Here is a 17,553-nt window from a genome sequence, read left to right on the forward strand (position 1 = left end):
AAAATGCTCACTACACCTCTAGATGAATGCCTTAAGGGTGTAGTTTTTAAAACGGGCTCACTTCTTGCGGGTTTCAACTGTACTGGTACCTCAGGTGCTTCTGCATACATGACTTCGCACTAGAAAATCCCCAGTAGGCCAAATGGTGGTCCTTTCCTTCTGAGCCCTCCCATGGGCCCAAACGGCAGTTTATCACCACAAATGGGGTATTGCGGCACTCAGGACAAATTGCGCAACAGAATGGGGTATTTTTGTTTCTTGTGAAAATAAGAAATTTTCAGCCCAAACTGCATATTATTTGTAAAAAATAATTTTGTTTTCATTCCCAGCCCAATTCAAATAAGTTCTGTGAAGAAACTATGGGGTCAAAATGGTCACAACACCCATAACTGAATTCCTTTAGGGGTGTAGTTTCCAAAATGGGGTCACTTCTGGTGGGTTTCCATTGCTTTGATACCTCTGGGGCTCTGCAAATGCGACATGGCACCCGAAAACCAATCTAGCAAAATCTGGACTCCAAAGAACAAATCGTGCTCCTTTGCTTCTGAGCCCTCCCATGGGCCCAAACAGTAGCTTATCACCACAAATGGGGTATTGCCGCACTAAGGACAAATTGGGCATTTTGTTCCCTGTGAAAATAAGAAATTTTCATCACAAATGACATTTTATTGGAAAAAATGCCATTTTTTTCATTTCACAGCCCAATTCAAATACGTGCTGTGAAAAAACTGTGCGGTCAAAATGGTAACAACAACCATAAATGAATTCCTTGAGGGGTGTAGTTTCTGAAATGGGGTCACTATTGGGGGATTCCTACTGTTTTGGCACCTCAACACCTCTTCAAACCTGGCATGCTGCCTAAAATATATTCTAATAAAAAAGAGGACTCAAAATGCACTAGGTGCTTCTTTGCTTCTGGGGCTTGTGTTTTAGTCCACGAGTGCACTAGAGACACATGTGGGACATTTCTAAACACTGCAGAATCTGGACAATACATATTTAGTAGTGTTTCTCTGGTAAAACCTTCTTTGTTACTGAAAAAAAAAATGAATAAAATTGAAATTCAGCAAGAAAAAAGAAATTTGCAAATTTCACCTCCACTTTGCTTTAATTCCTGTGAAAAGCCTGAAGGGTTCAAAAACTTTCTAAATGCTGTTTTGAATACTTTGAGGGGTCTAGTTTTTAAAATGGGGTGTTTTATCAGGGTTTCTAATACATAGGCCCCTCAAAGCCACTTCAGAACTCAAGAGGTACCTTAAAAAAAAGGCTTTTGAAATTTTCATAAAAATATGAGAAATTGCTGTTTATGTTCTAAGCCTTGTAACGTACAAGAAAAATAAAAGAAGGTTCAAAAAACGATGTAGACATATGGGAAATGTGAACTAGTAACTACTTTTTCAAAATTTTCTCTAAATTTTGTAATTTTTCACCAATAAACACTGAATATATCGACCAAATTTTACCATGAACATAAAGCCCAATGTGTCACGAGAAAACAATTTCAGAATCGCTTGGATAGGTTTAAGCATTCCGACGTTATTACCGCATAAAGTGAAATATGTCAGATTTGAAAAATGGCTCAGAGCCTTAAGGCCCAAACTAGGCTGCGTCCTTAAGGGGTTAATGACCAAGGCATTTTTTAAGTTTTTCCATCGTCGCATTCCACGAGCTATAACTCTTATTTTTGCGTCGACATAGCTGTATAAGGTCTTTTTTTTTGCGGGACAAGTTGTATTTTTTAATAGCACCTTTTTGGGGGACATATAATTTATTGATTAACTTTTATTTGGGGGGGGGGAACTAGAAAAAAAACCTGAAATTTCGCCACTATTTTTTGCGTCAAATTTACGCCGTTTACCGTGTGGTATAAATAACACAATAAGTTTATTCACCGGGTTGTTACGATTGCAACGATACCAAATTTGTATAGATTTTGTATGTTTTACTACTTTGACACAGTAAAAAGGTTTTTTTTTTCAAAATTATTTGTTTTGTATCTTCATATTTGAAGAGCCGTACCGTTTTAATTTGTTCGCAGGAAGACTTGTAGTTTTTATTGGTACCATTTTGGAGTAGATGTGACTTTGTGATTACTTTTTATCACATTTATTTCAAAGTCAGGATTCACAGAAAACAGTAATTTTTACCTAGTTTTTTGCAGGTTAAATAATGTAATAGATTTATAGTCGGGGTAGTTACGGACGCGGCGATACCAAATATGTGTAACTTTCTAACTTTATATTATTTTTTTTTTAATAGTAAAGCATTTTCTAAGGGGGAAAGCTGGGTTTTTCATTTTTTTTTCCACTTTTTTACTAGTCCCACTAGGGGACTATAATATGCGATTCTGTGATTGTATTTATAATACTCTGCAATACTTTTGTGTTGCAGTGTATTACTGCCTGTCTGTTTAACAGGGATCTGCTAGGTCATGCCAGAGGCATGATCTAGCAGGCATTTGCTCCAGGCAGATATGGGGGCCTTTATTAGGCCCCCGGCTGCCATTGGAGACACAGACACTTGGCGATCGTATCGCCGGGAGAGAGAGGGAGCTACCTCCCTCCCTCCAAAACCACTCAGATGCGGTGCACGCTATTGTGCACCGCATCTGAGTGGTTAAACGGGTGAGATCGATACTAATGTCGATCTCACCCGGCAGAGCAGGGACGCCCTCCGCTACCTCTGGCAGCTGAGAGCAGGGAGATTTGACGGCTCCCTGCTCTGTTTACTTATTCCGATTCCGTGACGTAAAAATTCTATGGCATCGGAATAAGGCCCGTTAGTGACTGATGTAAAAAGACTATGGGCTTGTCACTAATGGGTTAATAGATCTTTTGACAAACTGGGGTTTTTAGAGGTTTGCTGTTCTTTGCCTGTTATTCTGCCATATTGAGGGGTTATATTTATTCTCAGAACTGGTGATTTGGGCATCTTGTTGTTTTTCGGGAGGATATCAAGCTGGTCATGATAAACACAGTATGGACTCTAGATAGTTGTATTCTGTTTCTTCACTGACTTCTTCAAATTTCTAGTAAAGCTGACAATACTTTGGGGACTGGTGATCTTTTATACAGAGTTGGACAGTGTCCCTTAAACATTCAGCAGGTGACAGGTTGTTTTGCGCACAATGTCGCACAATAGTCATTTGGCACGTCCGCCTCTCACATAGTGATTGATGGTGATAAAGAGGCGTTATACAACCAGTCCCTTTGATAAAAGAAGATGAATATATTTCCTTGTATCTGTTCTTTCATCCTGTGAACACGTTTTCATTTCAACAAGGTTGTATTGGTCTTTAACCTCAAATTTGGAGATAGATTGCCCTGAACCACAGGACAATTTGTCGCTGCTTGTTAACTTACTAGATCTCAAACCAGGACTATGTTTGATGGTCAGGCAGTAACTCCACTGTTAGGCCTGATTTACACGAGCGTGTGCAAAAGGCAATTGACAGATCCGTGTATGATGCGCGGCTGCGTGATTTTCGCGCAGCTGCCATCATAGAGATGAGGCTAGTCGACGCCCGTCACTGTCCAAGGTGCTGAAAGAGCTAACTGATCGGCAGTAACTCTTTCAGCACCCTCGACAGTGAATGCCGATCACAATATACACCAACCTGTGAATCAAAAAAGACTTTCAAACTTACCATGAACTGCCTGCTTCCTCCAGTCCGGTCTCCCGGCCGTTGCCTTGGTGACCTGTCCCTCTCTTGTCATCCGGCCCCACCTCCCAGGATGATGCGGCAGTCCATGTGACCGCTGCAGCCTGTGCTTGGCCTGTGATTGGCTGGAGCTGTCACTTGGACTTAATTGTCATCCCGGGAGGTTGGACTGGAGGAAGAAGCCGGGACTTATCGGTAAGTCCGAACTTCTGTTTTTTTTAACACGTATATGTATATTGTGATCGAAAGTCACTGTCCATGGTGCTGAAACAGTTTAAGTCTTTCAGCACTGTGGGCAGTGACTGTCTCCAGACGTCGCGTACCCGAACATATTTTGCCGGGTTCGGTCGAACCGGGTGAAGTTCGGTGCGGTCATCTCTAATTTGACACTCCGTTTGTAAACAGAAAAGCACCACGTGCTTTTCGGTTTACATTCATCCTTTTGACAGCTCTTGCGCGAATCACGCAGTTCGCACGCACCCATTGACTTCAATGGGTGCGTGATGCGTGAAAAACGCACGATTATAGAACATGTTGTGAGTTTTACGCAACGCACTCGCGCTGCGCAAAATTCATGCATCGTCTAAACTGCCCCATAGAGTAATATAGGTGCGTACGACACGCGTGAAAAGCACGCGCGTATATTACGCTCGTGTAAATGAGGCCTTAGGCTGTGTTCACACAGAATTTTTAGCAGGCTGAAATTCTGCTTCCAAATTCAGTTTGGAAGCTTGAGGTAGATATGTTTTTCAATTGAGTCTAGGAAAGACGCCTCCAAATATGTCCTAAAATGTGTCCTGCACTTATTTTGACGAGCCGTCATTTTCTGCGCCATATTTTGACAGCGACGCGTAATGTAAGGCCTTGTGGGAATAGAACATCGTAAAACCCATTGCAAGTAATGGGCAGATGTTTGTAGGTGTATTAGGGGCGCTTTTTCTGGCGCAATTTGAGGTGTTAATTGCCCAAATTATACATGAACATACCCCTAGGGACAAGCCTTTTTTACCAGTAAAAATTGGTGCTCCTCTATTGTTTGATTCCCCAGAAACGCAGCATAATTCTATACCTAAGAGTAACACAGTAAAGGAATAAATTGGTGAGAAGCTGTGCCATTTATATATGCTGGACCAGAATGGCACCTTTCCATTTTATTTTTACACTCAACCCCAATTATTTTCTGCTGTAAAAACTTTTATCACTACATTCCTAGATGAATAGTTTAGGGGGTCTAGTTTTCAACATGGAGTAACTTCTGGGGATGATGTATATTTTCGGGCTCTGTTGTGTGGCTAGGCAGCAGACTATGGCCAAAGTAGAGATATTACTGAACACACAAGAAATGGGGCAATAAATATTTGGGCACATGTCGAAAATACCCTTAAAATGAAATTTTGCCTAAGTTTTAGACCAAAATGTGGGCTCATAATGGCCACCGCACCCTTTAGAACAATACCTTAGGGTGTTTAATTTAGAAAATGGAGATAATTCTGGAGGTGTTACATAATTCTGCTAGCTAAAGGTGTGGAATAGGGCCTATAATTTACAGGGGAGTGTATGACGCTGACCAATCAGCATCGTGCACTCCTCTCCATTCATTTACACAGCGTATAGGGATCCTGCTAGATCCTTATGTGTTGTCTTATACTTACACATTAACAATACTGCGAACTTGAAAGAAAAAGGTTCTCCTCTGAAAGGGCGCTCAGGTGTGAATTTGAACAGATATTTTCTCTAAATTGTCGGGGTTTAAAACAGTTAAAATAATAAATACTCAATTGCTGCAACATGTTTCAACCCAGCTGCGTGTCTGCAATTTTTCCTCCTTTTCTGATTTTCTCTTAATTCCTCTTTCTCTAATTTTCTAGGTTAAACCATCTACTTTCTACCGAACAGTAGACATTTTGAAGTTTGTTCTGAGAGAAAATGAATTGTTTGTATATGTTTATGTCCATAGATCTGTATGATTCAAGGGTTACCGTTCATTGGTACTTGCCGTGTGCAGATTATGTAAGTAATCTTGATTGATTTCTATAGTTCATATTTGTTCTTTTCGTATTTTATTTACATTAAAATAAAAGTATCCAAACAAACAGCAATAAAATACGAAGTATCCTTTATAGTAATCTAAATGTCCTTTTCAAAATACAAAAAACAGCATCAAACTCCGAATAATTAGAAAGAACAAATATGAACTATAGAAATCAATCAAGATTACTTACATAATCTGCACACGGCAAGTACCAATGAACGGTAACCCTTGAATCATACAGATCTATGGACATAAACATATACAAACAATTCATTTTCTCTCAGAACAAACTTCAAAATGTCTACTGTTCGGTAGAAAGTAGATGGTTTAACCTAGAAAATTAGAGAAAGAGGAATTAAGAGAAAATCAGAAAAGGAGGAAAAATTGCAGACACGCAGCTGGGTTGAAACGCCCATAATGCACCTTCACCTTGACTGTTTAACCTGGAAGAGAATTACATGATAAGAGTATGTAAGATGATGTATTCTAGTAAAATTGATGTGCCTGAGGAAGACCACAGTGCGTGGTTGAAACGAGTTGTAGGAATTGAATATTTATTATTTTCACAGTATTTTGAAGAAAATCGTGGTTTTAAATCCCAACGATTTTGAGAAAAGATCTGTTCAAATTCATTCTACTTCAAAACCATGAAGAAATGAATTCACCCCAAGCGGTTAGGGCTCCAGAGGAAAGCACAGTGTGACCGTGTGTACAAGCTACAAAGTCAAGTTGTGCTGGCGACCCTGCCCAACTTACTAAGGTGAGCTCTATTCATAGCTACTTTCTATCCAACATATATCAGAACGATATCACCTTAGAGGAGCGCCGTTTAATCTTTCTTCAAGAACATTAGCGATACTGAAGTGTTTAGACAGTGAATAGACATTTCCCGGGATGTCTATTCACAATTTCTGCACTTTGTTACTCTGTCTGTGGTAGTTACAGCAGAAGACTCATAATCTTGTGAGATTACGTGGTAAATGACAGGTTACAATGAGATCACGCTTCCTCGGCTGTAACTACCATAGAAACTGTAACGAAGTGCAGAGATTGTGGAATGTTTATTCACTGTCTAAACACTTCAGTATCGTTAATGTGTTAGTATAAGACAGCACATAAGGATCTAGCAGGATCCCTATGCGCTGTGTAAATGAATGGAGAGGAGTGCATGATGCTGATTGGTCAGCGTCATACACTCCTCCGTACAACGCCCACTTGGGCATTAAGCAACTTCTTAACGTGGTCAAAATAGATAGTAATGACAGAGCCTCTTGAATGTCCTTTTGTAGGCAATTTTTTTTCGAACAAAATCAGATTAAATGTATTCACATGCAGTCTGCATCATTTCCGACCAAAAACATGGCATTGAAAAACTCCCCACTCCACTAGATTTATATTTTACGGGTGTAGTTTACAAAACCTTTGGAGGCTACCTCTGTACTTGGACCTCAGCAAATGTGACATGGCTTGCAAAAATCATTCCAGAAAAATCTGTGCTCACAAATCCAAATGACGCTCCTTCTCGTCTGAGCCCTGCCGTGAGTCCATACATCTGTTTATTACCACATATGGGATATTGTTGGAATTGGAAGACATTGCTCTACAAATGTTGGGGTGCTTTTTCTCCTTTATTCCTTGTAAAAACTAAAACATTGTGAAAAATAAAATTTACTTTTATTCCTAAAAAACATAGACTAGTTCCAATAAATTTAGCCCAAAACCTGTGGGCTTAAAATGCTCTCCTTTTCCTTTTTAAAATTTCCTCAAGGGGTGTAGTTTCCATAATGGGGTCACTTTTGTGGGGTTTCTACTGTTTGCGCAACACAAGACACCCTCCAACCTGACATGGTGCCTAAAATACATTCTACTGAAATAGAGGTTCCAAAATCCACTAGTTGCTCTTTTGCTTAGGAGGCCGGTGGTTCAGTCTATTAATGCACTAGAGCCACATGTGGGTTAATTTGAAAACTGCAGAATGGGCACTAAGACTTGATTTGCGCTTTTTTGTTAAAATCCTTGGTGTTCCTAAAATAAAAAACATATGGGAAATGCTAACTGTGGTATTATGATCTGTTTAACAAGCAGATACATAAAATTTTTGTTAAGTTCAGATTTGAGGAAAGTTCATCCAAATTTTGGTGTTTTTCCAACTAAATAATCTTGCAAAGATAGGTAAAAGCATTCCGGAGTTACTTTATGCAGTAATAACACAACACATGTGGACCCAGCTGATTTTCGCTAATTGGATAAGGCCACAACAGGCTCAGTACTTAAAGAGGCTCTGTCACCAGATTTTGCAGCCCCTATCTACTATTGCAGCAGATCGGCGCTGCAATGTAGATTACAGTAACGTTTTTATTTTTAAAAAACGAGCATTTTTGGCCAAGTTATGACCATTTTCGTATTTATGCAAATGAGGCTTGTAAAAGTACAACTGGGCGTGTTGAAAAGTAAAAGTACAACTGGGCGTGTATTATGTGTGTTACATCGGGGCGTTTTTACTACTTTTACTAGCTGGGCGTTCTGATGAGAAGTATCATCCACTTCTCTTCAGAACACCCAGCTTCTGGCAGTGCAGACACACAGCGTGTTCTCGAGAGATCACGCTGTGACGTCAATTCCCCAGGTCCTGCATCGTGTCGGACGAGCGAGGACACATCGGCACCAGAGGCTACAGATGATTCTGTAGCAGCATCGGCGTTAGCAGGTAAATTGATGTAGCTACTTACCTGCAAACGCTGATGCTGCTGCAGAATCAACTGTAGCCTCTGGTGCCGACACGATGCAGGACCTGGGCCTTCTGAAGAGAAGTGGATGATACTTCTCGTCAGAACGCCCAGCTAGTAAAAGTAGTAAAAACGCCCCGATGTACGCACATAATACACGCCCACTTGGACTTTTACTTTTCAACACGCCCAGTTGTACTTTTGCAAGCCTCATTTGCATAAATATGAAAATTGTCATAACTTGGCCAAAAATGCTCGTTTTTTTAAAAATAAAAACGTTACTGTAATCTACATTGCAGCGCCGATCTGCTGCAATAGCAGATAGGGGCTGCAAAATCTGGTGACAGAGCCTCTTTAAGGGGTTTAAAAGAAAATGGCTGATAATAGCTCGGTGCTGACAGATGTTTGTGTGTGAACATTAGACATGAGTGTATATGCAGAATATCAGGGACACCTCTGTGGTCAGGAATGGGTCACATTAATATCCCTTTTCCATTACTGTAGAGTCCAAGAATGTGCTGGTAGTGGGATTTCTGCCCCCCTGGTTTGGCCTGAAGAGCCTCTGGTGACTGGAATTTAAAGCCCTGTCACTACAATGACTTCTTTCTTAGGGAGGAGAACAGAGGTGTCCAGTGTCCTACTGGCTCTGCTTCATAAGGTGATTATACGTACCATGTGACCAGGGGTCTGTCCTGGCGTGTGGGCCACACTGTCAGATTGTGTCATTTCCCAGGGCATCATCTCGTTTGTAATATTTATGGCACAGGCACAATATAAATGGCTGGTTTGGTTTTGTTTATCCCCTTCAGGAATAGGCCTCTGTTGTCCTTGTGAGATTGTGCTCCACATGTGTCACTTATTTGGGAAAGCTCTGACCTCTCCAAGCGATGCTGAGATTGTCCTCTTGTGACATATTGTCTTTTATTTCAGTGTGACATTTTGGTGGATAAATTGAATGTTTATTTGTGACCAACTTAATTTTAGGGCACATGATCCCAAAAGTAAATGTATGTACTTGGAAGACAGGTGGTTATACCACCTAAAATAGTTACTAGTTCACATATCCCATGTGGCTAGTTTTTCGGGGACCAGTTCAGTTGTGAGGGCCTTATATATGACAAAGTCCCCATTAATCACCCCATTCTGCAAGTGTTTCACAGGAATTAAGCCAAGGTAGAGGGGAAATTTCCCTTTTGCTTTATTTGGTGTAAATTCATTTGTATTCCTTTTTATTTTGGTTACACAAGTTTTACGCGAGAAATGCCCCTTAATATTTATTGCTCAGATTGTGCAGTTTTTAGCGATATCTCCCATGTGGTCCTAGTGCTGATGGACTGGGATTATGGGGCTTTTTTTCGAAGATGTTTTTGGCACATGGTCCGGTGGGGCCTAAACTGTGGAAACTTCACCCCTCAAGGTAATTTTTGATATTTCTAGTTAGGATTTAGCGCCCAAATTTTTTGGTTTGAATTAAGTCCAATTAGGCTGTGAAAAAGAAAAAGAATAATTTCCGCCACTCCAATGTAGGTATGCTCTTTCTCTTAAGGCTGGTGATACTCCTCATGTGCTCATTAAGCCCTATATGAACGAGGATGTACAGTTACTACGTTTTTACCGGTGCACACTGTTCCTGAAAGTGTGCACCGGGAGGTCAGCCGTTGCCGACACTCCCCTCTTGCCGGCCAGCGGTCCTTTGCTGAATTAACCCCTTAAATTCAGTGATTGGGTGCAATTGCTGAATTTTAGGGGTTTTTAGCATATTGGTAGACCCCCGTCTGAAGTCGGGGGGGGGGGGGGGGGGGTGGTCTGACAATAGTTAGTATGGAAAATAGAAGCCAAATAATGGCTTCTGGGTCTGTCATGGATGGAAGCCCATTAGCACCAACCTTCCTATCAGAGTGACAGGAAGTTACTGTGTTGTCCCCGATGCTCACTGTCGGCGACAGTGTGCATTGGGAACTTGGAGATTAGCTGTTCTTGACACTCTCCAGTGTAGATGATCAGTGGCTCATCCCTGCTGATTTCGGCAATTAATCTGTTATATGTGGGTTTTGATTGTTATCACTGCATTTAGGGGGTTTGTAACACATCATCAGCCCCCATTCAATCGTGGGGGCTTCTGATGGCACCAGGTGGGCCATGTATGTCAGCCTATGAGGATCAGCCTTTGCTGATCCTTGTAGACCAACTGTCAGAGTGATTGTGATGTCACACTACCTAGGTAGTGTAATGTATTCTAGCAGCGATCAATGCTGCAGGTCCAAAAAAGAAAGTGTAAAAAGTATTTATTTTTACACTTTTAGAAAACATTAATAAAGGGTTTTCTTTGCCTAGAACAAGTCATTTATTATCGTGAAAAAATGAAAATGTTCCCCAAAAAAAAGTTATGCCTCAGAATAGCTTGCCTAGAAAATAAATTATTTTATCGTGCAAAAGCTACAAAACAAAAAAAAAAACAAAGTATACATATATGAAATTGCTGTAATCGTACTGACTGGCAGAATAAATAAAAATGAAATTTATTGTGAACGGTGTACTAAATAAAGAATTTAAAGGGCCAAAATGCTCATTATAATCCTAGAAAAATTCCTTGAGCCGTGTAGATTCTAAAATAGGGTGACTTTTGGGAGGTTTCCACTGTTTGGTCCCACCAGGGTGTTGCAAACCTGACATGGCACTGAAAACGAATCCAGCAAAATATGCGCTCCCTCCCTCCTGAGCCCTGCTGTGGGTCCAAACATCTGTTTAAGATCACATATGGGGTATTCCTGTAATCAGGAGAAATTCCTTTCTAAATGTTGGGCGGCTTTTTCTCCTTTATTCCTTGAAAAAAAATTTTATGTTTCCGCTGAAAAATAGGTGATATTTATCTTCACAGACTAATTACACTAAGTTCTGCACAAAAAACTGTGGGGTCAATATGCTAACGATACCCCTAGAAAAATGCCTGCAGGGGTGTAGTTTTAACTGCTTAGCTACCACAAGACTTCCTCAAACCTGACATGGTGCCTAAAATATATTCCTAAAAAAAGGAGGCGCCAGAGTCCACTAGGTGCTCCTTTGCTTCTGCTGCCTGTGTTTTAGTCCATTAGGACACTAGGGCCACATGTTGGATATTTCTCCAATTTGCAGAATCTGGCCAATAAATATAGAGTTGTGTTTCTCTGGTAAAACCTTCTGTGTTACAGATTTTGTTTGATTACAAAAAATAGCCTTTTGAAATTGTCTTGAAAATGTGAGAATTTGCCGATAAAGTTCTAAGCCTTGTAACGTCCTCGAAAAATCAAAGCACGTTCAAAACAAATGATGCAAACAGAAAGTAGACATATGGGGGATGTTAACTAGTAACTATTTTGTGTGGTATTACCATCTGTTTCACAAGCAAATACATTTAAATTGTGAAAAATGCTAATTGTTGTTTCTAATATAATTTAACCTTTTCAAGACCAAGCTCATTTTGACCTTCATGACTAGCCCCATTTTCTCAAATCTGACATGTGTCAAGAACTCTGGAATGCTTTAGTCTATCCAAGCTATTCTGAGATTGTTTTCTTGTGACATATTGTAATTTATGTTAGTGGAAAAATATGGTCAATAAATTTATTGCTTATTTGTGAAAAACACTAAAATTTAGAGAAAATTTGCAAAAATTAGGATTGTACTCATTTTAAATGTATCTGCTTGTAAAACAGATAGTAATACCACACAAAATTGTTACTATTTTACATATTCCATATGTTTACTTTATATTTGCATAGTTTTTTGAACATTATTTTATTTTTCTAGGACGTTACAACGTTTAGAACTTTAGCAGCAATTTCTCACTTTTTCAAGAAAATTTCAAAAGGCTATTTTTACAGGGACCAGTTCAGTTCTGAAGTGGCTTTGAGGGCCTTATGTACTAGATAGACCCCATATTAAAAACTGCACACCCAAAGTATTCAAAATAGCCTTCACAAAGTTTCTTAACCGATTAGGTGCTTCACAGGAATTAAAGTAAAGTAGAGGTGAAATTAACAATTTTTTTCTTGTGCCTGAAATTCATTTGGAATACATTCTTTTCTGTAACACAGAAGGTTTTTGCAGAGAAATGCCACACAATATTTATTGCCGAGATTTTGCAGTTTTTAGAAATATCCCACACGTTGCTCTAGTGTCATAATGGTCTAAAACACAGGCCTCAGAAGCAAAGTAGCATCTCGTGGATTTTAGGGCCTCCTTTTTTTGACTATATTTTAGGCACCATGTCAGGTTTGAAGAGGTCTTGTGGTGCCAAAACAGTGGAAATCCCCCAAAGGTGAGACGGTTTTGGAAACTACACACCTCAAGGAATTTATCTAGGGGTACAGTTAGCATCTTGACCCCACAGGTATTTTGCTATATTTATTGGAGTTTGTCTGTGAAAGTGAAAATCTCCTTTTTTTCTGAAAAAGAAATAAAAAATAAAATAATATTTGCAAGGAATAAAGATTAAAAAGTACCCCAGAACTTGTAAAGCTACTACTCCCGATTACGCCAATACGCCATATGTGGTACTAAACTGCTGTGTGGACCCAAAGGCAGAGCTCAGAAGGGAAGGAGCGCCATTTGGATTTTGAAGCGCAGATTTTGCTGGATTGGTTTTCAGTGCCATGTCGCGTTTGCAACGCCCTGGAGTAAGCAAAACTGACCCCATTTTGAAGACTACACCCCTTAAGGAATTGTTCTAGGGGTATTGTTAGCATTTTGACTCCACAGTTTGTTTTGTGAATTTAGTGGAATTAGGCCGCGAATAAGAAAATCTACTTTTTTCTGAAAAAACATCGAAAGGTTTACTTTTTACAATGAATAAAGGAGAAAAATTACCCCACAATTTGTCCTGATTACAGCAATATGCGGTAATAAACTGCTGTTTGGACCCACGGCAGGACTCCGAAGGGAAGGAATAATATTTGGCCTTTGGAGCTCAAATTTAGCTGGAATGGTTTTCTGGTGTCATGTCGCATATGCAAAGCCCCTGAGGTACCAAAACAGTGGAGAAGTCCCTTTAGGTGACTGGAATGAGAGATCATTTGGTCGCTGGTACAATACACTGAAATACTAATGTATTGCAGTATAATGTCATTTTATAGGCTCCTGTAACAGTGTGATTGCTTTTCCTGTCTGTAAGCTGTAATACACAGCTGACACCTGCAGAATATGGAGAGCGTGAGCCCGCTCCATATGTAACCCCTTGCACCACGACATGCTATTAAGTCGTGGTGTGCCAAGGCATTAATGTGCAGCGGATGGTGCAAAGTGAAACTTTAAATTTTCCACCGATATGCCCTTTTAATGCACAATATATTGTGCCACTGAAGACAAATATCTCATACAATGTTGAGTGGGTTCTCCTAGATCTAAAATGTTATATATGTGGACGTAAGTTGGTGATTAGGCACGCTGTGGGGCGGTAACGCCATTTGGCTTTTGGAGCGCAGATTTTGCTTGGTAACTGTTCTGTTTGGGGCTTTGCTTGTATTTCAGTTAATATGTGGGGGGGATGTGTAAACTGGGCAGAGTACATCAGGGCATAATAATGGGATATATAAATAATAATCTGCAGATATGTGGCCAGTGTTGCACTTGGATTATAAATGGCGCCCGATCTTAGCCGCTTTTGGAACACTTGGCACATTTTGCAAACTAGAACAGTTTTATTTTTTCTCCACTGGAGCTGCATGAGTGTTTATTTGGTGCAGGACAATCTGTAGTTTTCAGTAGTACCATTTTCGGATACATGCGATTTTTTTTTTTTAATCACCTTTTAATGTTTTGTGTCACCATATTCTGAGAGCTATAATTTTATATTTTTCCATAAAAAAAGTGGTGTAAGGGCTTGTTTTTTGCGGGAAGGCTTGTAGTTTTTATTGGTACTATTTTGGGGTACATGTGACTTTTTGATCGCTTTTTATTCTATATTTTGGGAGGGGTGATGACCAAAATAAAGTGATACTGACATTGTTTTGGCAGTGTTAACTGTGCAGGACAAATAATATTATAGTTTGGGTTGTTACGAATGTGGTGATATCAAATATGTGTACTTTTGTTAACTTTTTCATCCTTATCCTATAATAAAAGACTTATTATAGGAAAAAAAAAGCCTTATTATTTTTTTTTTGGAACTTTCTTTTTTACTTGAAGCCTGGCAGTACATATTACACTACCTATGTAGTGTATTGTATTATAAACTGTCAGTGTGACGCTGAGAGTCACATTGACAGGAAGCTTATGAGGACCAGCATTCGGCTGGTTCTCATAGGCTTCTGTGCATGGCAGACCCGGGGGCTGTTATATGGCCCCCGGTTCTGCCTTATAACCGACTGCAGCACCTGCAATTGGTCCCTGGGAAAGTTTGTTGTCTCAACAAACTTTTCCTGTGATCACATGACCTGGACTCACGTCGGCACTGCACAGAGTTCAAGTGAATTTACAGTGAGAGGTTGGGAAGTGGTTAAATTACCATAAAATTTACTGGAAAACTGAGACCAAACTTTGAAATTACTTTTGGGTTTGGTTCTTGACATTTTTAAAGTTCTTGTTTGGAAGGCACAGTGACTTTTATTCTGTGGCTGAATTTGATTTTGTTTCTACTCAATTGAGCTAAGTTTTGTTTGACATTTTGAGCTTTCTACTTTTGTAAATGATATCTGGTGCAATCACATTCTGAGAGCCTCCTGTTTTGTTCTTTTGCGTTGATTGAGTGGTGTGAGTTCTTTATTTGAGGGATGAGCTGTAATTTTATGCTACATTACATTTCTTGTCCACCTTTTATTCCTTTTTGTTTTAGCGATCTAAGGTTACAAAATCTGTGTCTTTTGTGTGCAGTAAATTGTGCTTTACTTTATTTTGTGGCTCAGTATGTTTACGCCAACACCATTTGTATTGACATTTTTTTTTTTTGGCCTTTGGCTTGGAAAATGTGGTTTCCTGAAAAAATTTTTTAAGGGGGACCCCATATTTGGTAACCTGGACCATTTTCTTAATTTTGGCCAAAACTGTGGGATGGGTTGTATTTTGTGGAGTTATTCTTTGGGGACAAATGCAATAGTCATTTTATAGTTTTGTTGTCCCTTTGGAGAGGGGGGGGGGGGGTGACCTAAAAATTGTGATGCTGACTGTGTGTGAAAAATAATAGTCTAGTTTCACATTTGGAATGGCCCAAAATTTGTGCCCTAGTTATAATACTTTAGTGACTTTCTTAGAGAAATTACTTGTTGGGAAACTAATATTTTCTTTGGAAACTTAGTATTTTGCCCTGCAGCGGTGATCGCTGAGACAATACATCCCTCCACCGATTTGCATTATTCTTTTGTCAGTGTGACTTCTATACATAGGAGCTGTTTATTTAAACGGAGCTGTTTTTAATGGGTTAAATTGCTAAAATCAGCGGCACAGGCTTGATCTTAGTCAAGAGTGGAGTGTTATCTGGTTTCCAAAATTGATGATTGTTTGGAGCCTGTTAATGGTGCTGGATCAGTTGGCAAATGGTTAAATTAAAAGCCTAATCGCTGCCCAATAATCAGTAAGCAGTCTTCTTAGAAGTCAGGCAGCTATAAGTGAAAGGGACTACTGTTGTTTACTTGTAAAGTATATATGGAATGGGAGGTTTTGTTCAATGTATTTGTGCATATTATGGTCAGCATTGGGTGGACTGAGAGAAATGTTCCTCCATTGATATAGCAGATTTTGGAGGCCAATGAGGGTTTCATTTTTCTATCTGTCACATTATGGCCACAACTCTACTCTGTTGTAGGTTTGTCTTCAAAATCAGCAGTTATATGTGGGGGGGACATGTTATGATCAGGAATTGCTGTAGCTAATCATTTGGAATATCTCTTATTACAGGCTGTAGTAGCTAGAATTGAACTCTTGGTGGCAGCAAACATACATTAATAGAATGGAGGAGAAGAGCGTCTATCTACAGGGGAGTTCTGGAGTATATATTACCATTGTAAGGGACTGTGGGGCTCCAGTGTTATTCGTTGATTTGGATCACGGCATCCATTAATCACATGTCCCAGAGTCCAGCCTTTATATTTCTATATGGTCATCTACATTTAGTAACTGAAGTTCAGAACTGACCATTACCCTGTCTGTGGATAAGATTGCACCTATATATATAAGTTCATTGATCATATTGATATTGGCTTATTTATGATCTCTTGATTTCAATATGTTCAATGTATTTAGCTTTAGTTATTATAGCCATGTATCTGTTCATCTTTTTTTTTGGGTAGAAAATTTTAATTTTCTTAAGATATGTAATAAAGATGTTGACTATATATATATATATATATATCTGCTTTTTGCCGAGATGTTTATCTGTGTTACCTTGGCGATGAGTGTCTCTGTGACTAGGTTATACTTTTGCTTCCTGTAACTATATAAAAGTCCTCTTTAGTTTAAAGTAGTCAGCGTCCTGACGAAGCGTGTGTTGAGGTGCTCTTTGTTCCTGTGCATTGCCTTGCACCATGTCTATGCTCTATTCTTCTTCGGGATATGCATTTTCCTTATTTTATACCATTCTGTTATGGTCTGTTTATAAAATTCTCTATCCACCTATATAGTCACCATTTTGTTGTGTAAGCATGCTGGTTATTACAACTGCACATGTCCTTTTAATTACATGGTGTCTATTGTTAATACTTCTGTCGTTATTTATTATGTAACAATAAAGATTTCAATACTTCATTTAGATACATGTTAGTTGTATGTACTGCTGTGATCTGATATTTTCCTTTACCTACTTAAATGTAAAGATGTAGTAGGAGCAGAAAGTATAGGATGGGTGTTGTCTTGGATAGAGGAACAATTCCAGTATCTACACATTTTACCTTGCACTTTCAAAAGTTGCAGATGTTGTCTTCCCAATGGCACCAAAACCTACTCCGACTGCCAGGCCCTCTGTAAAAGAAAGGAACGTGTTACCACTGGGAAGGCTGGGTTATCTGCGCGTTATGAGATGACATTATGAGTTTAACTCTTCTCCTCCCACTAGCATGAAGATAAGGCCATCAATTTTTTTCCCACTCAAAAACACTTTTCATGGTTCTGAAATCATGAGTTGTACTGACAGCTCTTCATTTATCAAAATCACGTTTCAAGAGGTCCCA

At 39.4% G+C, this 17,553-nt stretch overlaps 1 protein-coding gene and 1 long non-coding RNA gene across 9 annotated transcripts in view; one reads left to right on the forward strand and one right to left on the reverse strand.

The window, feature by feature from the left end:
• Positions 1-17,553, forward strand: part of LOC142665927 (uncharacterized) — an 80,271-nt gene that overhangs the window by 55,966 nt on the left and 6,752 nt on the right. The gene's annotated exons all lie outside the window — the stretch shown is intronic.
• SLC39A11 (solute carrier family 39 member 11) overlaps positions 1-17,553 on the reverse strand; it is a 367,218-nt gene that overhangs the window by 15,596 nt on the left and 334,069 nt on the right. For all 8 annotated transcript variants that reach the window (XM_075845738.1, XM_075845737.1, XM_075845744.1 and 5 more), the window contains one exon: positions 17,275-17,344. In XM_075845738.1, the coding sequence (XP_075701853.1) occupies positions 17,275-17,344 (70 nt within the window). The remainder of the gene's footprint in view (positions 1-17,274; positions 17,345-17,553) is intronic.

This window comes from Rhinoderma darwinii, chromosome 13, assembly GCF_050947455.1.
Source record: "Rhinoderma darwinii isolate aRhiDar2 chromosome 13, aRhiDar2.hap1, whole genome shotgun sequence".
Classification (NCBI taxonomy): domain Eukaryota; kingdom Metazoa; phylum Chordata; class Amphibia; order Anura; family Rhinodermatidae; genus Rhinoderma; species Rhinoderma darwinii.